At 37.3% G+C, this 25,442-nt stretch overlaps 1 protein-coding gene across 3 annotated transcripts; it reads right to left on the bottom strand.

Annotated features, from left to right (window-relative positions):
- DHX29 (DExH-box helicase 29) lies at window positions 1-25,339 on the bottom strand. 3 transcript variants are annotated; one of them, XM_075526720.1, is made up of 27 exons: window positions 25,127-25,339; window positions 23,015-23,088; window positions 22,078-22,191; window positions 21,387-21,516; window positions 20,859-21,001; window positions 20,108-20,233; window positions 19,544-19,670; window positions 19,081-19,242; window positions 18,328-18,493; window positions 17,106-17,229; window positions 16,089-16,685; window positions 15,203-15,346; window positions 14,942-15,118; window positions 14,173-14,313; window positions 12,549-12,693; window positions 12,211-12,331; window positions 11,170-11,254; window positions 10,457-10,545; window positions 9,738-9,866; window positions 8,797-8,872; window positions 7,889-8,113; window positions 6,857-6,993; window positions 6,098-6,191; window positions 5,071-5,373; window positions 3,580-3,711; window positions 1,313-1,409; window positions 1-535 (listed from the first exon to the last, which is right to left on the bottom strand). In XM_075526720.1, exons 1-27 carry the CDS (start codon window positions 25,299-25,301, stop codon window positions 480-482), a joined length of 4,089 nt encoding a protein of 1,362 aa, XP_075382835.1. In that variant the 5' UTR covers window positions 25,302-25,339; the 3' UTR covers window positions 1-479. The 3 variants fall into 3 exon arrangements, with proteins under 3 accessions (XP_075382835.1, XP_075382836.1, XP_075382837.1); XM_075526721.1 differs by lacking the exons at window positions 21,387-21,516; window positions 23,015-23,088; window positions 25,127-25,339 and having other exon boundaries at window positions 22,078-22,193; XM_075526722.1 differs by lacking the exons at window positions 19,081-19,242; window positions 19,544-19,670; window positions 20,108-20,233; ... (3 more) ...; window positions 23,015-23,088; window positions 25,127-25,339 and having other exon boundaries at window positions 18,332-18,466.
- Between the last annotated feature and the right edge of the window lie 103 nt (window positions 25,340-25,442).

The following is a 25,442-nucleotide window of genomic DNA, read 5'->3' on the forward strand; positions in this document are numbered from 1 at the left end:
TAAGATGTATTGCTTTAATACTGTAAATTCATAGATCAAAAAAAATTACCACTTAGGAAACCCACAGAAGAAGTGTTTGTCTTCTCTTTACACACATCGAACGGAATTCTACTCAACTGAGATTCAGGACCCAATCTTTAATCATTACTACAGTCTGCACTACCAGCGATGGTATGATTAGTACATTAAACAAAAAAAAAGAGGATTTGGCCACAGCTGACTTTATACTGAAAAGAAACTGCTTCCATCCATCTGTACAGTCAGACAAATGACACCAAATGTATTGTAAAGGCTAAACATAGTCAATGTTCATCTTTAAAAGTGATATAGGGAAAGGTAAATCCTATGCAAAATCATGCAGTCTTTCCACATCATGGCTGGTATCAACCACACTAAGCGTTTAAATACTTTCAGTTAACGTTGGAGTGTGTATTTCCCCTGCCATTACTGAAGATCTGGTTTGTTACTGATTTCTGGTTTCAGTTACCATTCTCTGTTTTTATCAGTTCTTTGATGATGTGTAAGACCTTGTCATCTAGGAAAGAAAACAAACATGGTGAATGGAAAAGAGTGAGCTTAAAAATTGATTCCCAAAACCCAAGAAAATCAGAAGACAAGTCTAGCTCTCAGCAACTTAAAATCTTAATGTTTTAGGCTATGCCAGACTCTAAAGCAAAACAAGTGATTCCCATGTGCAAAGAAAAAGGGCAAACAGTATGTCCACAGTACTTCATTAGAAAGTTTATAAAACCACTCAACGAGCTGGTTATGGCAATTTCAGTATTTCACAAAAGAGACCGAGAAAGTGATGGGTTAACTACAAATACATTAGCACACAGGAACTCCCTTTCTTCCTCCTCACCTACAATATTCTTTTGAACATACAGTGTTCAAAGTTTAAATTGTGCTCCTCTATACCTTACTTTGGGGGCCAACAGGTAGTTCCCCATCATTAACCTAAACTGCGAGACAACTTGTGTAACACTTAAAATTCATACATGCCTGAGGTTAATCACACACAATCTTACTTCTGTCTTGAGACAGAGACCTCACCATTACTACCACTACCTTGAATGTTGTTATCAGGGCTACCTTTAAAACAGCAGTTGTGCAGATCTTCATACATCTGGGGTGAGCCACACAATATACATAGGATTAGTAATGACTTTTTGGATGTCTCTCAAGATAACGGAATGATACTCAAGTCACATTAACCCTAGGTTAGTGTGAGGATGCACTGTACTAATGCTTCCTCAGATTTGCCACAAGGTCCACTTAACAAATAGTCATGTCAGCAATGCAGTAAAGTTACCTTCAAGGGACATTTTAGGATTTTCAAGCTTCTTCTTTAAAACAGACTCAATGAGAACTCTCAGCTGTTTGAAAATCACCGCTATCTTTACAGGAGCCTATAAAGAAGAGAAGACAAACTCTCTATAGAGAAGACAAACATTTGCATTACTCAGACATTTGATATCAAAACACAGATTAAAAAGATTACCTTACATATAAATAGAAGTTTATAACAAGATTCCTGCAAACATGATGCATATACATAGTTTTAAGCATATGACTGGGAATGGACTGGGCTTGACTGGGCTCAGGAAATGACTGGGCTTACACTATGCCCTCTTATCTTTAAGCACCTGTTGTTTGTAGCACTACAGCCTAAAGAACAGCAGCTCAGGAGGGTAACTCAGAATATGTTCCCACACATATTATGAACAACCAGCATAGGGTAAAATTATTAATTTACCAATATCCCACTTACTCTAATTGCTTTTTTCCAAGGTATAAAAGTACAAATTAATTTATACCTGAAACAAGATATCTACACATTTCCCTCTCAGGACATCTGCCTGGCCTGAGAAAGCAATCACAAACCACTCCTAAATCTCGCTAGGAATTTGTACATCTAAAGCTGAAGCCTTTTCCAGGAAACTTTTATTTTATTCCTCCCTATTCCAGTCTTTATTTCATTTACATACTGCCTGTGGTACAGTAAGTAGCTATTATGGAAAAAGCACAAAATGCAACATGTTCTGCTTAGCATCTCAGTAGAAAAATAGAAATTCTGAATTACACAAGATGTAATTGGCCCAGCAACTGCATAACCTGTAGCCACCCAGGGACCATAAAAAGTTCTCCAACAAATACACAAGGGTGACAATCAGTGAATTCAATTAGATTGTTGCTTGCTTGCATCAGCGTAGTGTAAAAAACTAAAACGTTTTGTTGCTTATAGTCTTCCTTGAGTGTAACACAGGGCCCACAGGAGCACAGAAAATTGTAACCAAGTAGCTGGCAGGCTAGCAAAAGCCAATGTTTGCCATTTAACAGAATTTAGAGGATTTTGGCATGTCACTTGTTTTAATTTTGTCTGCAAAAATACGCTAAGAAAATGCATTCAGTTTTCCCATTCCTAAATGTGCAGGCTTTGGCTGGGATAGAGTTAGTTTTCTCCATAGTAGCTAGTATGGGGCTATGGTTTGGATTTGCACTGAAAACAGTGTTGATAACACAGGGATGTTTTAGTTGTTGCTGAGCAGTGCTTACACAGAGTCAAGGCCTTTTCTGCTCCTCACCCCACCCCACCAGCAAGGAGGCTGGGGGTGCACAAGGAGTTGGGAGGGGACACGGCTGGGACAGCTGACCCCAACTGCCCAAAGGGCTATTCCATACCATATGGCATCATGCTCAGCATATAAAGCTGGGGGAAAGAAGAAGGAAGGGGGGATAGCGTTTGTCTTCGTAAGTGGAACGAGCATTTCGGAGCGATAGCGTTTGTCTTCCCAAGTAACCATTACGCGTGATGGAGCCCTGCTTTCCTGGAGATGGCTGAACACCTGCCTGCTGATGGGAAGGAGTGAATGAATTCCTTGTTTTGCTTTGCTTGCGTGTGCAGCTTTTGCTTTACCTATTAAACTGTCTTTATCTCAACCCACGAGTTCTCACTTTTCTGCTTCTCTCCCCCATCCCACCAACAGGGAGGGAGTGAGCAGCTGTGTGGGGCTTAGTTGCCAGCTGGGGTTAAACCACAACACCAAATAAAACTTTTTCACCTAGAAAAAAAAAAAAAAAAAACAAAAAACCAAACACCCCAAACCCAAGCAAACAGGTATTTTCCATTTGGATTTTCTTCTTTCCCAAATAATTCTGTTTGGGCTATAAAGCAAAATAGATAGTATTTTAAAGATAAATGTATAGTTACATGATTATAAGATTGTAGGAAAGGGTAATATAAGATAGCACACTTCTGCTTTCAGTACCAGCTCTATAAACCAAAGTTTAGTCTATAATGATTTCCAATACCTTTTCTGAAGGAACACAGACTTTCTTCATGAAAAGAGAGGGAACTGATCTGTTACAGGCCACAGATTACAAGCCTATTCTTTTGAGTGTGGTTTGCTAAGATTTCATTACATGTATATAAAATTTCCCATCATCTCCTTTAATTCTCTCCTTCCTTCTTCCCTCTTGTCTTCATCCCATGTATATAGTGTTCTGAATTAAGCTTGTACATCAACTGTGTAATACAAAAGCCCATGGAACCACAAAAGGTAGTTCTCTGCAACGCACCTGAAAATGGATCCAGCCATCAACTGTCAGGAGACACTCCCGATGCTGGACTTCTATATCCCCACCAAAAAGCAAAATGGGAAAGGGGGATATTAAAGTGGTCTCTCTCAAATACACCTTAGTGTACCTCACCTGCATATAAACAAACACAAGCATTAAAAACAACAGCAAAACCCCAAATCACATAAAATCTATAACACCAAATTTGATTGCTACTTTTAAAAGCAAAACATACACTTTTTTCCTTTTAAGATCCAATCAACACAAGTCATTGTACACAGAACAACTAATGGCAATTTGTCTGCCCTAGACCACATAGAATACATCACCTCTAAGTGACAGGCTTATACACTACCAGGAACTTAGCTACAGCCACAATTTTCTTGTTAAATTCAAACAGAAAGATAATGTTAGCCTAGTGCTGTTCAGAGAAGAGATATCAAAACTAATAAGCCTACTAAAGTAAAAGGCAGGTAAAACTCTGTTATACATTCTTCTTAGCAGCAGCTGGTTTGTCAATCTATCTATATCCACATATGCACATGCATGTGGGCACATGTGTAGACACATACACAGAGTAAACTATGGGGTTCAGCATATGCTAATTCTGGCTTTGGAGCCTCTCACACATAAAGACAGTATGGGATGGAAAGGAGTTGTAGTGGGAGGAAAGGAAACAGAGATCGCATCTTCACACAGAAGTGCAGGCTTTGTTTGTTCTACTCTTCGTTGAATAACATACCTACCTTAGCTGCTGTCTTGCCCTTATGCTACAAGGTTATTGGGGGCAGGAAATATTTTCAGCTTTAAAAAAATACTATCACTTCATGTGCATTAAGAATTCTAATGTGATTGCCTGCTTCTCTACAGTGAAGTTGGCCATTAAGCAACTCCTGTTAAGGTTTTGTTTTACCAGAAGAGTAACTAAATATAAACACTTGAATTTAGAAAATAGCTGACAAAATTTTCACTTGTGAAGGGGAAGAAAGTGACAGGAAAAAAAAATGCAATTCACTTAGGAAGTTCAGCAGTCAATTACAGAATTGGCTATTTAATTTTAAGTTATGATTGGGATATGCGAGACCTAAACCAAGTTTCAAAGCCTTAGAGTCTGCTTAGAACAGTAAAAAAGAAAAAGCACACTTTGAAGTGTTACTACTACATATTACTGCTTAAAGTGATCATATTAAAATCAACAGCACTGTATTAAAAAAGTCCATACTACTATTAAGTCAAATGACACACAGAAAGGTACTTTCATTTATAGCTACCAGTTTAACCATGACCAGATTTGTTCATGATGTTCAGCCTTAACTTTTCTTCAGCACTCAGTTGACTCATTTTTATGGACTTTAGGATCATTAGATACTGAAGACTCTTAAGATGAATAAGACATTCAGATATACTTTACACTGGTGTATGTTATTTAATATTAAAGGCATAATTCCACCTTTACACAAACTATTGCCTACATTCACAGTTTTCACTTACCTTCTCCTGGTAAAGGAGCCATCCGTATGTCTGTAAGTCTCGATTTACAGAGGAGGGATGCACTTGTGCTTTACCCTGAGCAGTTTCTACCATGCAAGCCAGCTTCTCTGTAATATCCACAGACTTTGTATATATTATTTTTCCTACGTTGTCATACAGGCCTGCAGTCAACACAGCTTTAAGAAGAGCTATTTCGTGGAGAGAAAGGGATTGTGTGGCTCCATTTCCATCCCATCCACATTGTGTTGTAGGTGCTGTGAACCCTGCTGCTCTGACCACCCTTATGAGTTCTTGCTTCACATCCTGAAATTAGTAAGGTATTAGTAAAACTAAATTTAAGAAAGTACATAATCCACGCCATCAGCAAGCAATGACACTCCATCCCAAATATTCATGTTCTCCAGGGGAAAATCTCTTACTAGAAAAACACTTTTCTGCAACCACTTTGGAATCCTGGCTGCTTCTATGAGAAAAACATTATCTGGAATATAGGATTAGATATATGGTACTATATATACTGCAAATACTAAATCTCTTACCTGTAGTTAAAATAAAAAGATACATTTGCATCAAAGATCCACTTCTGCTTAGGAGAACTCAGTCACCCAAACTTAAACAGGAAAGACCAATTAAAACATTTTCTCACTAAAAATAAAAGGCCATTTACATAAGTTTATGGCTCACTTTTCAAACTAACTGTTACCAAACCTGTTCTTTGATATAAAGAATAACACAATCTATGTATTTTAATTAATAAGTTTTGATTCTCTGGTGGAAGTAAGGACTAGCTTCTCCAATGGCAGTGACTGCAAAGATGTATACCAACGAAGTGTGCATATCAAAACTCAAACGCAGACACAGCTACCTCAATTGAGGGTGTGCATTTCATCAGTCCCTAGCACTCCACTTGTTTGTGTCTTGTCTACATAGTAAATGTGATATATCACCTCTTTAAAAGGGCATGACATTTTCAGAGGGAAGTTTTAACAAATAATTTTTGAGTGCAGAGCATAATTATTTGGTTTACCTCCAGAGTTAACAGTGAAGTCCTATTAAGGAAATTTCTTCTGCAATAAGTCATTTCAGCACGATACCCTCCTTCTTGTCGAGCTCTTTTCCACCTAAGGAAAAAAATCCTATCTTATTACAACAAAAAGAATCACATCAAGAGTATAAAAATATGAAAGTGATAGTAAGTTAAAAGGCAATACTGTGTTTTGGTCAGTGTTCCCCGCTCAAAACTAGAAATAAGTGGCATTAATGAAGATGGATGCTGCTGGTCTAAGAGCGCTCCTGAACATGCCTGTAACAAACTTGACAGATACTAACAAAAAATAGAAGGTAATTTTCCCTCAAAAACTACACACTTCCATCTGTCTTGACAGTTGAAACAAAATTCAGGTGTGGTTTTTGAGACTTAGTCATAATATCCTAAAGAAAAAAATATGTACATCATTTTATAATATATACATTTGTACTTTCTCAAATACAAAACATTCAGGTCAGCATACCACAATAGAGCAAACAAAATACTTCAAACACTAGGATAAACAGACACAGTACACCTCTGTGTATGTGCAAGCATAGTTAAAAGGATTTAAAGGATAAGGTACTAAGCAAGCTATCCTTTTGTGTTACAATATTTGGCAATCTATTGTTATTCTGAATGGGAAAACTTCAGGTGCAAGCAATTCAAGAGAAGACACTTATTGAGGATTCTTTACAGAACCACATTAGTTAAGTGTTATCTGCATCTAGCTATAAGCACAGAAAAATTATAATTTACCCCAGATAAGCATTGTAGATTGTTATATGGTCTGAAACTGCCATTGCTAGAGATGATTTTGCAAGATCTGCTTCATCTTTTCGACCAATTGGTGTAGTAAATGGGGATTTTTCTGTCATAACAGCAGCCAGAGTTGCCTGCAATTAGTAAAGTACACATGACTTAAGAGTATTTTATTATAAGCTTACAGGTTTATCATACAAATAGCTTTAAATTTTCTTTCACAGTAATATTTAATTATACTTTATTTTATCTTCTACTAAGGAAAACTTATCACCATAAGAATTTCCTACATAGAACTCAGAACTTACTTATATTAAAGACATTGCTTATATATTGCCTTATATACACTGAAAAAAACACTAAATCTCAAAACTCACATGAAATGGCTTGTCAAATGACAGAGCAATACTCGATAGGATACAGTGCAGGTCAGATTAAACAACTGCTTTAGATTAAACCACATGAACAGGAAATATTGAGAGAACAAAGAATTTTAACTTTCAGTTTTCAGCAACTAACATACCCACACTTCCTCCTAATTTGCAGTATAGTAAATTGATTAGGTGAAAGTGTAAACTATGCTGCAGTCTTCATATAATAAGTTACCACATCAATTACTTTGCAGTAACTTTACATTAGCATTTTCTTGGCCCACAAACTGTGGGGTAATCCAGACTGGTGTAACACACATGTAAGAGGGCTTTTTCTGTAAGTATCATACTCCCTGGATCATAACAGACAGAACTAGAGACCAAGTCTGACTATCCCCTTGTGAATAGTACCTAGGAGTTTAGAATCACAGAATCATTTAGGTTGGAAAAGACCTTTAAGATAGAGTCCAATCGTGAAGAACACTTAAATTGTTCCCCTCCATGATGTCCAGGTGCCCTCATCCTAAAATAAACATTTTAACTTCTTGCATCATCCTTTCAAAATACCATATTGCAAGAAATCAGATTAATTGTAAAGAGTTAACCATTTCTATACTTTTAAAAACTTATATATATATACATATTTTTTTTAACTCACCACAGGATCCAAGCAGCCAAATATAGCACCAAATATAAGCATTTTGCCAATCTTTACATTGACAGGAAGGGCTGCAAGGTGCTGGCCCAATGGAGTCAGCTTAGGCTCGTTTAACAGACAAGCCCCAATCTTCCTCAACAGGTTCATTGCATTACCAATTACTTGCTGCTGTGGTGGGTCTAATGCTCTGGAAAGGAAATCTTCAGGAGAGCCAAGATTGCATTTCTGTGGAGTAAAGAGGCATATATTTCATTATGAAAAATTATTATAACAAACTTTTATAGTAGCTACAAAGGAAACTAAAAAGCTGTTCTTGCGATCAAAAGCCCACATTCTCTCCCCCCCGAACCAGCCTCTTAGTTCCCAGAACACAGACACACCCCACATTAGGTTAACAAAACTTCATTGTTTGGAAGGACTTTATATGGCATGACCACTATCAGAGAAGCATGTTACCAATGGTCACAGGTGAGCAGGAGACTCTCAAACTGAGATGCAGTTCAACCTGGCACTGATTTGCCAGGTTGCTAGTTTTCCCACGCATACCCTACTCACTCAGGATGGAGAGAGAGGGAATGGAATTGCTTCCTTAAGCAGAAATCAGTTTGAAGGCTATTTAACTAAGTTTGAATTGTCACTCTGAGGTAAACTGGAATAGTATAGTGTGCTATTCTCACTCAGCCGCATGCTCTGGATTTTCCAACACAGGCATTGGGTTCCCCCCTGCCCTGGTGAGAGAAGCCCCACTAACTACACTGGATTAGGACTGTCCTAGCAAACGTTTTTAGCTAACAAGGTCAGTAATTCCAAAACCAAAACCACACAATAGTATGAAGGTGTAATTCCTCCAAATGCACATGTAATATTTTTAGCCAACAAGGTCAGTAATTCTAAGACCAAAACCATACCATAATATGAAGGCATAATTCCTCCAAAGGCACACGCAATATTTCTGGAACAGAATATTCCATGAAACTTTCAAACCTGCAACATCACAAAAACATAGAATCACAGATACTCAAGTTAATCTTTGAATTCAATTTACAAATTCAGGTTTCACATGCTCGTTCTTTGCAGATGTTCTTTTGAGAGGCAAGGGGTTGAGTGGAACATTTTTTAATGCACAGGTAAACTGTTCGTCCATTGAATTAAAGTGCTTGTGGTAGCTTGGAACGCAAGAGTTTTAGTGAAAGAGATGGAAAGGCAGTAAGACCCCGATTTTCAAAAGAAATTCTTAAAATGCATAACTCTCAAACAGAAGGTGTTGCATGTGGCTAACACACACACTTCATTGGTTATTTAAAAATACTTTTACCTTAGCTGTTTTGCAGCTGAAATTTGCTTCAGACTTTCAGACAAGCAGGAAAAAGGTTATTCCACTGCAGTAACAGAAACTAATTCTGCAGAAACTAATTCTAACTTGCTATTTTCCCCATCTCTTATCCATAGAGATACCACTTCAGAAACCTACAGATTTTTCTGATAAAAAATTCAAAGTTCAGGAGGTAAGGTTTGTGTATATTTAATGCAGGGCAGTAGGTGTTAAAAACTGATCTTCTACAATACCTTGGTGCTGCACTTTTCCTTTAATTATGAAATTTTTTGTCTAAACACTTACATTAGAGATACTAAGAATAGAATTAACTTTAAAATCGTGAAACAAAAAGACGTTATAATATTTTATACTTTATTCATATGATATTAAAATTGTTTGGGTTTTTTCTCAGTTTAATCTTTCCAGTTTGCAGTAATTAAAGTGAATTTCAACAAGACTTCTTGTTTTTGCACAGAAAAAGAGACAAAGATATTTATGTGATTTACAAAATCTCGCTAACTAAGTTTACAGTACCTGTCTCTTGTGTACATTCGGAAGCAGAATCCATCCCTAACACGCCCAGCTCTTCCTTGCCGCTGCAGAGCGCTAGCTTTACTAACAAAGGTCTCCTCCAGGGAACTCATTTGACTACTTTCGTGATACCTTAAAAATTGTAAAGCAAGTGCCCATTCAGATTTCAGAATTAAAATTTTGATGTATACTTAACTTAAATACCAGCATATTGATAATATATCTAGATAGTATTTATTTGAAAATATTATATTTAGTTTTGAAAACTAAGCATACTTGGGGGAAAACTGTACATCATAGAACCTTGGATACAACTCACTAATGAAAGTGTAAAAATTGGAAAATTAAAGAGCTATTGTATTATATCATATCCCTAGTAATTCAAAATTGTTCTAACACATTCTGTAGGGCTTTTCACATTTAAAATGGACAAAAATAATTTCTAAAAACTGAGATAGTATAAAAAGGGTCTACTTTATTTTTAAACCAGTATTTAATACTGATTCTCCATATCTAAGCACAATTCCCCTTGTTGTTCTTCACACCATTTGAAAATCCAAAGGTTTATCCCAAACTTGTACCTAAACTGCAAGCTGTTCAATGAGCTCAGCACATTTTTTTGTCCAGAACTGTAGTTTAATAAGGATACTACAAAATTCTTGCAGTAGTAGCCTCCAAACATTTACAGTAATCACAGTATGATTGATTAAAATCACACTCACCTATTTTCTTTTGTTCTCCCAGTATCAATTACAAAGACAACATCTGGTATCGTAATACCTGTCTCTGCTATATTGGTTGCCAAAACAATCTGAAAAGTAGTAACATAACATAAATAAAAGAATTATGGAATGTTTGTCTAACAGCTTTCATCCTTTTAATCAATATTATAGAATAAGTTTGGTTAAAGTTTTTTACCCAGAAATGTTTCTTTAAGTAATCTGACAAAGCACTAAAAGATACATCACTTGGAAAATGGTTTAGTCTTCCCCAATTACCAAGGAATCAAAAGTTAAGTGAGAATTTTGCATTCACTTTTTGTTTTATAATCCATCAAAATTACTAGCTAGTACCTGCCAAAATTGGTCAACTTTTAGTTAAATAGTTTGGCAGTAAGTAAAATACTATTTTCCTAGATAAAAGCTGTACTTACTGGTTAACAATAGTTAAAATACAGGAAAGCAACAATTAAAGAAGCTCTTAGAAAAATATTAGGTTTAAAAGTTTGTCTGATTGCTGTCAAGGTTTTCACAGCTTGCTAGCTTCTATCTGTTACAGAGCACCAAATTAGAAGAATTATTTCTTTGCAGTGAGAAAATTCCAGGAACAACTAGTTGTTGTGTAATTCTGTATGATTTGATTTTAAAACAATTCAGAGTTGCACCCACATAGTTTCTCCTTTCAGTGGTAAACTTTGCCTTTCTGAATATCATACCTTTCTAATACCAAGAGGAGGTATTGTAAATGCAGCTGCTTGATCTTGAGTTGAAAGAACAGAATGCAAAGCTATCAACCTGTGCCTAGAACAAGAAATTACACTAATCAATATACACTTACCAAATTAAGACACAGGAAAAAAATAAGACCAGAACAATGACAACAGCTGGGAGAAAGCAACTAGAATGAACACTTGAAAGAGTAAAACTTTGTATGATTAGGTATGAAAGCCTGCTTCAGTGTTTTATTACAATATCAAGAAAGGATAACACCATTAGTTAATAGGGCTGTTCTATTGGGTAATATGCAGGAAAAATACTACTACTACAGAACTCTAGGTTAATTTACATCAATAGCCTAGCAAAAAAGGGAACTAGGTGTCCATGAACCCAAGTTGTTTACCTTGTGCTTCCAAGACAAGGACCATTACTGAACTTTGCACAGAACTGTAACACACATGCAACTTTCAGCCTGAGTAATAAAGGCCTTCAGAGATGAGACAGCCACAGAGACTTGTACTTTCCTTCTCTTCTAGACCTTGACATCTCAGTCCATCTATGAATCTTTAGAATTTGACTGCAAGTGTTCTTTTTATGCCATCGTGTTGCTAACTTTTAGTGACCCACAAAATAAATTTTGAAACTATCTGTCACTACAACCCTATGCCATTTCTCTTGATAGGTTACTGTCTCTGGATCTCTTCTCAGGAATTAATCACTTCCACATAAACAGTAAGCCATAGAAAGCTATATCGCAGATCTGGCAGCTTCCATACCCTAAGAAGTGGAAAAGAAGTAGTCAAGTGCTTTGTGATTAAGTAAGTTTGTTGAAAAATAAAATAAAAAGAAAAAAGTTACTACTGTACCATTCCTAAGCACCTGTCATTTTTACTTGTATCATTTTTAGATAATAAAAGTACCTTTCTAGCACAAACAGCTCAGAGGTATAGCTCTCAGTTTCCCTTTTCAAGAATAGCAGACCTTAAAATCCAACAAACATTAAGTTAAACTATTAACTTTATAAAAAATATCTGCATTACCTGTTACGCAGGTTAAATCTTCTGTCAGTTGAAATTAGATCATACAGCTGTTGGATATGGGCAAGGCCTGGTAAAAAGATCAGCACAGCACCCTCAATGTTCTTGAACTGGGGACTTCTATCTGGAAAGTTACGGTACAGGCACATAGTTAAAACAAACATGCACTTGCAAACAGTTTCACTTGAGAACACAAACTAATTCTGGGCCCTGCAGTAAACACTTTTTAGGATGTTTCACATAAGAATGAAGTCAAGTAGTTCATTATCAGTAGAAAGCACTGGAAAGTAAGTCCAAAGGACAGCCCCAAGTATATAAGCTTCTTAAGAAGTAGACTGTACCTAAGTATGCAAGCAACTCCAAAATAAGTTCAAGGTTGATCTTGTAAGGGTTCATATAAAAGATAGCTTGCTGTGTACGACTGCTATACTTCGCATAGTAAGGAGCCAAATCGATACCAGATCCAGACTGGATTGGGACATACTCCTAAAAAAGAAGAGCAGAAAAAAAAATATTCTCAGTGTTTTAGAAGAAGGTAAGACAGCAGAAGGTCAATTTGTCATTCACTTAAATTAGGTTCTTAAAACGGAGATTGAGATAAGACACATTTAACTGACTAACTCCCCACCAAAATCAGTGTGAGCTAAATTAAGTCACAGACACCTACATAACATGTGTATAGGTATCTACTACTGTTAAACAACATCCCAGATTAAAAAAAAAGTAAAAATTAAAGTCTGTGCAAGCACTACTATACAGTCTGTTTTACAAATGAAAACAGTTGCCAGGTCCATATCTGGCATCCAACTGGTATCAGTTCAAAATGGGATAACGCATTGGCTACTCTTCTTATTTTGGGGTGTAAGAAACCCGTCTCCCCTTTCTCCTCTCCCTCACTTCACCCTTCTCAACTAATGGTTGCAACGAAAGTTAAGAGTGAATTAGGTGGCAACTCCTGCAGTGTTTTGGAGCAGGAGGAAAGGGGGAGGAAGGGAGAGTTAGCAGAACATACAGACATTTAAATTGTTTGTAAACATCTTCCAGATACATACTTAGCATAAGGCTACTATGTTAAGTGGCACTATTGTAAATTATTTAATTTTTAATCAATGCACTTAGAGAAGCTTGCCACCATGTATCTCTCTGTACCGAAGGCTCAACAGAAATAAACCACAAGGATGGAGGAGCACTCAGGAGAGCACTTGAGCTTCAACTAAAGGATGCTGTTGTGATGTATGCGGTAACTACCACTCCAGGAAAAAAGCCAGCAGAGCATATGAGAGCATATTTTTCAACATATGCATCGGTGTTTGATCACGCCAAGCTAAATGGTCCTGCAGAGATTTTGAGAGCACGTCAGAGCAGACTGGTATCTACCCAAAATATATACAGTCTGGATGAACAGCCTAAGTTGCCTAAAGTCAGATGGCATTCATATACTCTTCCCTTCAAGAATTTTGATCGACAAGCACATACAGCTGTCATTGCAGAGTACCTACAGGATTAACCACAGCCTGCTAAACTAAAAAGCTCTACACAATCTCATGTAAATCATCTCATTTGGCATGCCAAGTTGGAGGATCTTCAGAGTTTTTCAGCTAAGAAGGATATGGCCTTGCCTCTTTTCTTAGGTTCATTACTTAGAAGAATTCTTTGGGAGAAAAAACTTAAATGCTTTCCTCTGCTGTTGCTTACAGATCTGGAGCTGGGAATCTGTACAAGAGAATTCAATGTCAAATATAGCAAAATCAAGGAAGCTATAAAGGAGTTGGAGAGACAAACATAAAGGTGCAGCACTAATAAATATTTGTTTCCACTCTAGGAGTGCCATCATGTCTGTCTTATCAACTGAAAGAATATTTGATATTATACAATTCAATTGCATTTAATAAGAGGAACTAAAATTATAAAAATAATTAAAAGTGATAAAAATTTCCAACCCAAAACTAGAAATGCCTATTTTACCTGATACTTTGTAGTGCCTCCTCCTTTGCTACTAACATTTATTGTTACTTCCTCCTCCTCCTCCAAGAACTTCTGACAATATTCTGAGTCTTTCTCCAGAACATAGCCAGTTGCTTCAATTACATCTTCAACATGGAAAATCTTTAGTGAAAATTCACAGGAGAAATACAAGGCATGTCAAAAACTAATCAGTACCTTTTTTGTTTTTTAAAGCTTACATACAAAGCTAAACAGGGCATGCCCTTCTCTTTTAAAGTTGTAATAGATCTTGCAGATTTCAACTTAATCTTTCTTATGATTTTTGAAAACCTTAACTCAGAGTTTAGGTTTTCAAAACCTAAACGGCTACAAGTTTATTAATGGGCCTCTCCACATGATCACTAACATTGCTTACCATAGCCTATATAGCATGCATGAGAAAGACATAAAAGTGTAATGACAAAGTTGCATGGGGGGTAGGGGGAATTCTTTAATGCTTTCCTTTCTACCTAGGTTGAATAGACAAAAACCAAAGGGTCACTGATGGACTGATTTTAATCAATAATAAATCCATCAGAAAAAAAAATAGTACAACCCTGCACTTCAAAGCACAGAAACTATTTTATATTTTCAAAAAGGAAAAGGGTTACAAGTCCTTGAAACACATGTTTAAGATGTGTAGTTTTGGTAAGAAAAAAGTGATATAGGTATTTCCTATAGACACTAACCAGGCAAACACTGTATATATGCATACAAAGTCTCTTGCATAATCAAAGAACCATTTACCTACCTCAACAGGGTAACTCCTCCCCGAGATCCTTAAAATGGGACAGTGTGAGAAATAGCTGGAAAACTTCTCACTGTCTACAGTAGCACTCATTAAAATCAGATGCAGGTCCGAACGCTTATGCAAGATCTCCTTCAGAATAACTAGCAAGAAATCAGACTGGACACTTCTTTCGTGTACCTAGAATTAAAACATATCTAGGCTTTAGTACAAGTCAAGGCCCAGAATAACTATAGTTTCTGCAGAATAGTAAGAGCTGATAACCTCATCTACAATAACATGAGATATACTTGAAAGAAGACCATCTTCTTGAAGTTTCCGAAGCAGGACACCTGTTGTACAGTACAGTAGTCTGGTTGCTTCTCCTGTTCTTGATTCCATACGGATTTGATATCCACACAGGGAATTCTTTAAAAAAAGATATTAAAAATATAGGAATAACTTAAAATAGTATACAAGCTAGAGATACTCAAAATGAAGTGAAATTTAAGCACCATTAGATTCAGACACTGCACGAGTTGCTAATTAAATCACATGGTGAATGACTACCACACTTTTTTTTTTATACATGCACTTTCCTTTGTTAGGAAAGGGAAAATACACTGAAAACCTAAATTTCTCCAGAGTAGCAAAGAGCTGCTAAACTCAGTGTTCTTTTCAGGGCTCTTTGCAGTCCTCAAACAAAAATATTTTTGCACAAATAGACTACCATAAAACATACAGGACCTTGGTTTTCTTCAAATAACAAAATAACTTATGTTGGAAGGGGCCTCTCTCAAAGCAGGGCCTCACTCAGAGCCAGACTGGATTGCTCAGAGCCTTATTTAGGTTATTTAGGTGAGTTTTCTCCATTCTTAATGACAGAGATGCCACAGTCTCTGGGCAATCTGCTCCAATGTTTGACCATCCCCATTATTAAACACTCTTGCTCTTTATCACCCTCTAAAGATTTTAGAAGTCATATATGGATACCCAGAGGTTCACAGGTAACAATGTGGAAAGAAACAGCTGACACAGCAACAAGCCCTTTTCAAGAGAAAATAACATGTAATTATTTGGTTATGTAAGAAATAATGTTTTCACTTTGTACCAACAATTCAGCCCCCTGTATTTGATCAAGACTAGAAAAAGAAATTCAGACACATCTTACTTTTCCTCCTGGTCCTGATTCGCAGCCTAGCTCTTCACAAACCCTGGTTGCCAGACTCACTGCTGAGATTCTTCGGGGTTGTGTGCAAACAATATTACATTTATTTGATCCTTCATCTAGCAACAAGTCTTCTAACAAGAAATGGGGCACCTGGGTACTCTTCCCACTGCCTGTTTCACCAGCCACAACAACTACTCGATGTTTTTTAAGAGTTTCTACAATCGAGTATCTGTGCTTAAATACAGGTAACTCCTGTCTCTCTTCCAGAAGCCTCTGGTATCTGGAGGAACTTTGCAGCTTTTTGAACAAAATCCTTGAAGGTTCCAAATTATCTGTGTCTGAGGTCCCAAGGGAGAGACTGCTGAAGTCCTCATCAGAAACTAAGTTTTCCCAGGAATCTTCAGGACCTTCAGACACTTTTGGTTGCGTTTCAGATTGTAGTTGTTGTTGTTGTTTGAGTTTGTTTAATAATCTAGCAATAAAGTTATCACGAGGTTTGTTGGTTTCTATCTTGTTTTCTTCTTCCTTTTTCTTTTCAATATCCCTCCATTCTAGCCAGACATCTCTGTAGGTAGGAGGCAGTAACTGATGAACTGACTTCAGGTGGAAAAAGCAGAAAAAAATACTTTATGTACTACTTAGTAGTACCACTAACATTTTATGTGTAAATGAACTTGAGTGGCAAAAGATATGACAAAACATGAAATAGGGAGCTATTTCTAAATACAGAAACTATGAAAAGAGTAATATAAACATCAACAACACACTTTATTTTCAACTGGCTTGCATTCTTTACAACACTGAAACAACAGTTTTACTATCAAAAAATTTCCTCCCTGTATGCTGCAACACATATGCATGATTATAGCTAAAAGTAAATCAACATGTAATACAAACAAAGAATTTAATGGGAAACACTTCATTAAACTGTTTTTAGAATTTAACTACAGATACTATAACAAACAAGTGCAGAGGCAGATTCCAGGCTAAGAACAGTAATATTGGTGAAAATCTTACTTGTCCTTTGGTTAAATGATAGAGCGCCAAAGTAGCAGCTAGATGTTGTGCTTGCATACTATCTTCTGTTACGATTGTAGGACACATTGTCATTATATCATCTGATGATTTAGTAATCCTGACCCTTAAAGACAAATTCATACAGGCATTTCTCTTAGTTTGTTATCTATATAAATAGCACACCTGTTAATGCTTTTGTTTAAAACATGAGTGAAATTCAAATAGAGAAACTAAGCTAGATAAACTTAATGTTACTCCATAATATTTTGTAAACAGAAACAACCAATAAAGTTTGATTGACTAGCAGAATATTTTCAGCAGCAGATTCCAGCAGTGAATTTGTGAATTTTTTTTTCTCTTAACAAATGTGTTAATTTTCTTCAAAGCAGAAAAGTACTTATACACACAGATCACCATTAAGGTTAATTGCTTTGGAAGAAGGACTAAATACTTGTTTGTGTGCTTGTAACTACTTAGCATAGATTGAGATGACAGTTAATGATCTACTGAGATGACAACATCTGTTTAGCGCATATATGCCAGTCAGACCAGCAGTCAAATTTCTCATATTTTCTTAGGGGGACAGGGTATTAGTAGCTTTTAGCTTGAGCAAGAAGACTAGTTCTTTTACTTGGTTCCTTCAAGAAACATTACTCATTTGTAATGCCACGTCTACTTTTTTTGTACATGACAATATTCTACTTTATACCACTATATTATAGACTCGTTTTCTAAAAGAAACTTAATTTCTAAAAGAAACTGATACTTCATTGTTTTGGTTACAAAACTTATGGCAGCTTTCAAACAAATTTCTAGCTTCCACTTCATTTTAAACAATGCCCAAAGGGTTTTTGGTATTCATATGCTTAAAACTTTTCATTTAATATATTACTTTGAATGAGAATACCAGAAGTTAATTGTCCAAATTTAATCTCACAGGTTTGCCTCAGAACCTTTCAATCAGTAGTACAGAATTAAAAACAAATCCCTTCTTTATGGGATCATTCACTAGAATCTTATTTTTGCAATAGTGTCCAGTCTAAGCATTACTTTTGCAGAGCTATCCAGCGTGAAATACCTCCCCAGTGGACTAAAAAAAGAGAGTTTGGGTTAAACGCACTATATTCATATAAATCTGGATCAACATGACAAGACAGAAGTAGCCAACACTTATTTTTAAATGAACCAAAAGAAAAATGTAAAATTTATAGGAAATACATACCTACATTTCCAATATTTTCCAACTGGAACCTTTTCAAAAGCAGGATTTGGACTCTTGGGAAAATTCTTCCTGCACCAGTCAATCAAAAATTGTTTTGGAGATTTACCAGTCCAGCTTCGAGCACTATAATCAAAATTTCTTATATCTAGTGGTTCCTTCTTTTTCACTACAAGAGCAGAAAGACACATTTTAAGTCTCCTAAAATTTGACATTCCTTTGATAGCCAAGAATGTTTTTACCTTTTCTTCAAATGTATTTTTACTAGAGAACAGTATTTTCTGAAACGTTTGTCATGTGTCAGTACCAGTATTTCTGCAAAATTCCTGCTCTTCCCACAAAAGTATCTAGCAGGAAATTAATTACAATATTTTGTTTGCCATCTTTGATCACCCAATAATTTAAGAACTTTCACTAAAGTTTGGTTATTAGAAAATAATGTAGCAGCTTGAAGGTTTACAATGAAAATAGTTGAAACAGATGAGAGGGTTACAATGGAAACAGTAACTAGCCCTACAATTAAAAAAATCAAAACTTTAGACATGACTGTATAGCAAAAATAGCTTTCAACATCATCTGCTAAAAAAAATACACATCCTTTAAAGTCAGCTTGGTCAGCGAGGTAGTCCACCTTACTTTCCTACAATCCAACCTTGATGACTCCGCACTGCAATGCAATACAACCTAGAAAACCAAGAACTAGTACTGGAAATTTTTAGTACACTTCAAGCTTGTACTGAACCATTTCCAACACACCTCTTTCTTCCTTTGCAGCACCATCGGGTTTTTCAAGCAAGCTCAAATTCAAAGTGGTTTCTTGAGGCTGAGTTGAGGGGGTTTTCTTCTTTTCATTTTGTTGTTGGTTTGAAATCTTCAGAGCCGGATTAAATACCGGATGTTCTTCAAGTATTGCCATTTCTGCCAGAGAAAATGACAGAAATGAGCATTTATTCTTGAGCATTTATTCTGCTAAGCATTTATTCTTTAAAAAGAAAAGATCAATTATATTAATTCCTATTGAGCATCCAAACCCAGATGTAGTGAAATATTACCAACTTTTTAGAATTTGACCCACATGGAAAGGATAGACTCAGGAAAGCCTGCAACTCACACAGTGGCATAAAAGATGATGAAATCAATTCAATCTGACTCAGAGACTTACTTGCCTAACAAATACACAGGCCACAAAATAAAACACAGGTAATTTGCATAGCTCTACCTTGCTGAATTCTTCTTATTTTCTCCTGTGCGACCTTCTGGCCTTGCTTGTCTTTGTCTTGCTTGGAGATGCTTGCTTGTTCTTTTGCTTCTGAAAGCTTAGCGGCCAGATGTACGTACCTCTCATTCTATTTCAAACAGAATTATTAATTACAAGTTGAATATTGTACACTTGTCACTTTTAATAAACTTCATAATAAAAAAGTGGGGGTCTTTTGTTCTTTATACCAAGCTTACACAAAGGAGGAACAAATAGTTTTTACATAACTAACAGTCAAAACCTCTCACAATTTGATAGTCACTTTCCTAATCTCACTAAGACGTGCTTTAGGAATTTTTCCTTTCCAGCACAATGTATTCAATATTTTGAGCCCCTTAAAAAAAAGGAAAGGAAAAACAATTTAGGAAAGGAGACACATTTCCCCTTCAGTAGCCTGCAAATGTAAAAATGGATAACAAAAAAAGTACTCAACCCCCAATTTTTAACAAAATAGATCCACCACTTGCAGATGTGCCAGGCATATCAGTTTTTGAAAGACTTCCATGAAGTGTTATTCTGTCTTACTGGGTCAAACTTTTCTTCATCTGTCTCTTTCACAGACTCATTCTTCTCTTCATCACTCTGTTGCTCAGCATATCGCAAAATCCATTCCTTCATACTCATTTCTTTCTCTTTCCCCGCATTTGTCTCCTAGGAAGAGCAACAAAAATTAAAAGTAATGATAACAGTAAGTGAAAACACCAATGCTTTTCTCTGTCAGTATTTAAGAACTGTTGCTTAAGATTTTATATATCAACTAAGTTATATGACACAACTAACACAAAAACCCATGGAGCAAACTTCTCCAACCAGGGTAAACATCTCACGATACACTTACACAGATCTTAACACTTGAACGATTAAAACTGCTGTAAGAAAAAAAAAAATACTTTTGCAAGAAATCTTTTCTATTTCTAGATTTGAGATTCAATAACCCCAGAAATCAAAACATTGCAAGTACGCAGGCAAACTTAAACCCACACAAGTACGTAGAGAGTGCCATCTGTAAATAAACAGAATGAACCCATTCCAGGAGAAAATTAAGCTATGCTTTACTACAAAAGTGAGCTACAAAGAGCCTTCTAGACTTCACAAGAAAAAAGTTACCTTCAAATGACCATTCCACTGAAGTTAAAATAATGTGGATGACAATTATTAAGCATACTGTATTTTCAAAGTTTTTCATGTCAGTGTTGGAAGTCAATGCAAATTCTATATTTTAGAAAACTTTGTCCTCTCTTCCCCCCAGTAAACGCAAACTAATTTCTCAGATTACCTTAGTTTCAGGGCCATTTTCTTTCTTTTTGTTATCTACTAAGCGAGGTGGAGGTTCACGTTGTGACACAGGAGAACAAAATTTTGCTCTAGGTTTCTGTTGCTGTTCTTCAAACTGCTGGCTAAAGCCTTCAGGCAAGGCATCTTCAAAATAAAAACCCATGTCACAGAATATGTCAATAATAATTACTGAAAATCTTTTAAAGTGTGTTGGGAGACAACTAGAAGAACATAAAACAAAACCAGCATGCCTGAAATAAAATTAGGCTTTAGCATTTAGGCAAGTCAGCATTTGCTTGCTGGACTTCCATAAAACTCTAAGAGTAGGAATAAGAGGTCTACAAGACTTTATACATTAAAAAATATCCCAATACCAGTCAGCAGCACATCTGGGAAAGGAACACTGTGACGACTACCAGTCTTAGTGAAACAATGTATTTAATTACTACTATGAGGCATTCCCATGCCAGAGCAGGTCCTATTGTTCTTCTGTTAAAAACTGTAGTCAATTCTCTGTCACCATACTCACCATCAGGAAGATTTAAACAAAGCCAATCAAGTGCAGAGTGAAGATCACCACCATATAAAAGTGTATTTTTCATTGCTTCCTCAATGTGCTCAGTCTTAAAAGAGAATCTCTGTAAAGCCATGTATACATCCTAGAAATAAAAAAGTTAGAAAATGTTAGGATTTAATCTAGCAATCTAATATAGGCTTGTAAACTCCTATTTCCCACATATCAGGTAACTGGCATTCAATGGAGGTAAACAGCATAAATTAATATCAGAAGGCTAAGTAGAAAATCCTGTTTTGCATACAGAGCTTATAATGATTTTATTGTAAAAATGTATGCATATGTATAAATAAATCTGCATTCCAGCCTTTGTAGAGAACATATTTTCTAGTTAGAAAGATAAACCTACAATTTTCCAGCTACATGGAACAAAAAATGTAGGAAACATAAAACATTCAGATTAAGTTCTATGCTTCTATCCTGTCTGAAGACTCTGATTTTAGGTACTGAATGCATAAAGACATCTCTCTCCTAATAAGCATACTTGTCAATTCCACTGACTAATCATTAACATAACTAGTGGAGAGCATGCTACACTGGCTTCTACTACATGCAGAAGGGTAGTAGAACACATTATATGAGTGACAAAAAAGAAACTGTTTATTCTAAATAAACAACGGTCAGAGAACAAAACTTTAAACTCTACCTGTAGTTTCTTAGCAGTAAGTCTTCTGGAAATCATTCCTTTGTCATCATTTTGTTTTTTATGGTCATTGATTACATCAATAATCCTTTTCTCCAAATTACCATTTATCATTACCTGCACAGAGGAAGTTAGTTGATACAAAGCAAAACATTATAAATTTTTATGACATTATCAATGCTCTTCACAGCTAAGAAAATAAGAATGCAGAAATCTCTCTGCCATTCAAATCCCAACTTTTCCAGCTTTCCATAAGTGTAGTAAACATTTATTACAAAAGGGACATGTTTTTTCTTTTTACTTTTGCAAACTATATGCTTTTACTTGAAATAGGAGAGTTCATGCCTTATTACAGAGAAGACCCATTTACATCTTCAAGGAAATTTAGTATGTCAATGGAAATACTGTAAGGGGGGAAAAAAAAATTTCTACCAGAAAGAACAAGGCCTTTCTCCTCTACCTACAAGAACTGGTGTAAAATAACTTGATCATCAAGATACAGTCTGTGACACTCTCCTTTTTACCTGGCTTAAAAAATAATTTTAGTAAAATAATAATTTTATTATTTTTAACACTTCTAAAACATGAACCAAGCTTTGGTTGCTACTGAGGTTGTTGTATAAAATCTGTATTCTTCCTCTGACAGTAAGAAGAATCCATATGCACAGCAGAAGTCCAAACATAACTCTTAATAGTCCTGCATGCAACGTATCATTTGTTACTTAAAAAATATAGACATTCTCTTGCCCTGTTACGTTACTCCTATTTCTTAAAGCACACTCAAAATCCCAAACACATCAAGCTCAAGACAGTTAATGCCTAATACATGAATGTAGTTTACCTGCATAACATAATACTGAAGAAGAGCTGGAGAAATATTTACTCAGCTAAAAGAGTACTATGAAAACCAAAGTTTTTTTTACCTAAAGAAGATACTCGCCTTAAGAACAGATTTATCTAGATTTGCACCAGCACTGGAATCTGTTGTTGAACTAAAACTGTAAGTTTTTGGACCTGCAAATTGCAAATAACCATCAATTACATTAGCAGAATACAGAGGACATTGTTTACAGTAGCTAAAGCAGACCAAACATAATACAGGTTAGTGCAAGCAAATATTACACTAATTTGCCAGGAACATGCAGGTACATAACAACAATAAGGATAATCAATCATACAGAAAGGCTTTAAACAAGGAATAGTGAAGAAGGGTATGACTCTTAGCAGACAAAATATAAAATCCCAAGTGGCACAATGAGAGGAAATGGGATTGACTGCTCGCTCTCTCTCAACACTGGAACAAGCAGTGCAAAATAGGAAAGCTAATGGCAGGTTCAAAACAAGTAAGACTGTTGAGGTTCTTTTTATTACAAAGTGCATAGCTACATAATAGAACTCTTTGCCACTAACGCTGTCATATTGGACATTTACCGAAGTCCAAGAGCAGACAGGATAGCTTTGTAGTAAAGAAATCAATCAGTCTTTGAAAAAACATTGCATCTGGCTCAGGAAGACCCTAAGCCGCAACTGCTGGAGGATGTAAGAGGACCCTGTGGAAGTATTCCTGCATGTCTGACCTATTCTTACCTAGGTATCTGCTTTTGGCCCTGTCTAGGAGAGGGCACTGGGTTACCGAGGTCTTTGGTCTGATCATTCTTAAATACTTTTCATTAAGCAGCTGTTAGAAAAATATTAATTCACAAAGCTATTTGTTGTCATTAGAATGGTTTGGCATCTCACGATATACAGCTTGATACTGGATTCCATCGTTTTCAGAACACACATACTATTTCTGGTACTGCACAGGTAAAAAGAAGCTGAGCAACCTCACAGCTTTCACCACCCCTCCAGGCTGCACGCCACCCCAGAGGGAGCAGCACTGTGCTGCGGGAGGCACTGCTACCTCCCAGCAGGCTGGACAGCTCATCCGTGCTGGGCTGCCTGCAGAGAGGCTCTAGGAGAGCCCATTTTTGTATCAGGGCTGGGTGTAGGTAACTGCATTTCAGAAAAAAAAAAAAGTGGTCACCTCTGGTCAGGAACTACAAAGAGCACTTAGCACTCACAAGCTAATCACTGGCACTTACTGGTAGGCTGTGCAACTACACAGTATTTAGACTACACTAGCTTACACTGACTTATTTTTCACCACAGCAGACAACCTGGGAGATAAGCAGGATAGTTTCTCAAGAGGACTGAGCACCATGGTGTTGGAGGAGTGGGAGACATAAGAAATACATTTAGCAGAGCCCAAATTTGTAAAAGCAGACTACATGAATAGGTTCAGGAAGTTTAAGTTCATGGATTGCAAGACTTCCTGTTAACAAGCTGGAATCTCAAATGGCCTGGCCATTGCATGATTTCCTTATGGTCTGCAACACCTTATAACATCAGTAACAGCTTGTATCTGAGCTACCTCTGGCAAAGCTGGTTTATTGGAAACAGCCATCTCACAGTGCTACATAATGATAGTTTTTCAGGCAGCACCCAGAACAGTCATCCCTCAGCTCATCCAACACTGCTGAAGTGCCTCCAGCCCTGGACCTGCTCTGGACTTTTTTCATGACTCACAAAAAAATATCCCAAATCCACATTACATTGGTTTTGAGCACATATGGAACGAACATCTACAAAACAAGCTCATTACTGGGAAGGCACCACACCAACACTTGTTCCACAACAACTGGCAATAACCTAATGACAAGACATTCTGTAACTAACACATCAATGCCAACAAGGCTTATACCAACAAGGCTCCGGGACACCCTAGGAAGTGAGACAGGCTAAAGCCACGCCCGACCAACCCCGTGTCGGAGGGACTTCAGGTGCCTCTCTCGACGCTCAATAACGTCAAGCCTTTCAGCAAGCCTCTTCCCGCAACGCCGAGGCCCCCAGGCAGAGGCAGGCCGCGCCCCTGGGGGCTCCCTGACAAAGCTGCCCTCCCGGCCAGCCGGAGCACCCCTCCGCCGCCTGGACCCTGGACCCCTCCTCCCCACGGCACAGCCGCCCCCGGGGCTCCCTAGCCGGGGCCGCCTCACGCCGCGGGGCCCACTACCTTGCTTGACACGCGGCTCCTTGGAGGCGGGCGGCGGCCGCGGCGCCGCTCGGCTGCCCCCCTCCGTAGCAGCAGCGCCAGCCTCGGCAGCGGCTCGAGCCCGGGCAGCAGCGGTGGCGGCGGAGGCGGTATGGGCCGCGCTGCCCGCCCGCTGCTTCTTGTTGCGGCCGCCCATGACACCCCCCGCCCGCACCGGAACCGGCCTGACCCTTAAATCCGGGCACCGCGCTCGGCACCGCCTGCCACTCCCCATTGGCAGGTGCCGCCCGCTTGGCACCGCCCTCCGCCTCCCATTGGTCAGCGCCTGAGGGAGAGC

Source organism: Mycteria americana, chromosome Z (genome assembly GCF_035582795.1).
Source record: "Mycteria americana isolate JAX WOST 10 ecotype Jacksonville Zoo and Gardens chromosome Z, USCA_MyAme_1.0, whole genome shotgun sequence".
Classification (NCBI taxonomy): Eukaryota; Metazoa; Chordata; class Aves; order Ciconiiformes; family Ciconiidae; genus Mycteria; species Mycteria americana.

Bases quoted from the DNA above. Each gene is read 5' to 3' on its own strand.
- DHX29 (XM_075526720.1), bottom strand. From the start codon at position 25,301: ATGGGCGGCCGCAACAAGAAGCAGCGGGCGGGCAGCGCGGCCCATACC. The intron at 23,089-25,126 runs GTAGTGGGCCCC...TGCAATTTGCAG, and splicing joins GGAGCCGCGTGTCAAGCAAG to GTCCAAAAACTTACAGTTTT. The intron at 9,867-10,456 runs GTGAGTGTGATT...ACAATTTTTAAG, and splicing joins GGGAGAACAAAAGAAAATAG to GTATCACGAAAGTAGTCAAA.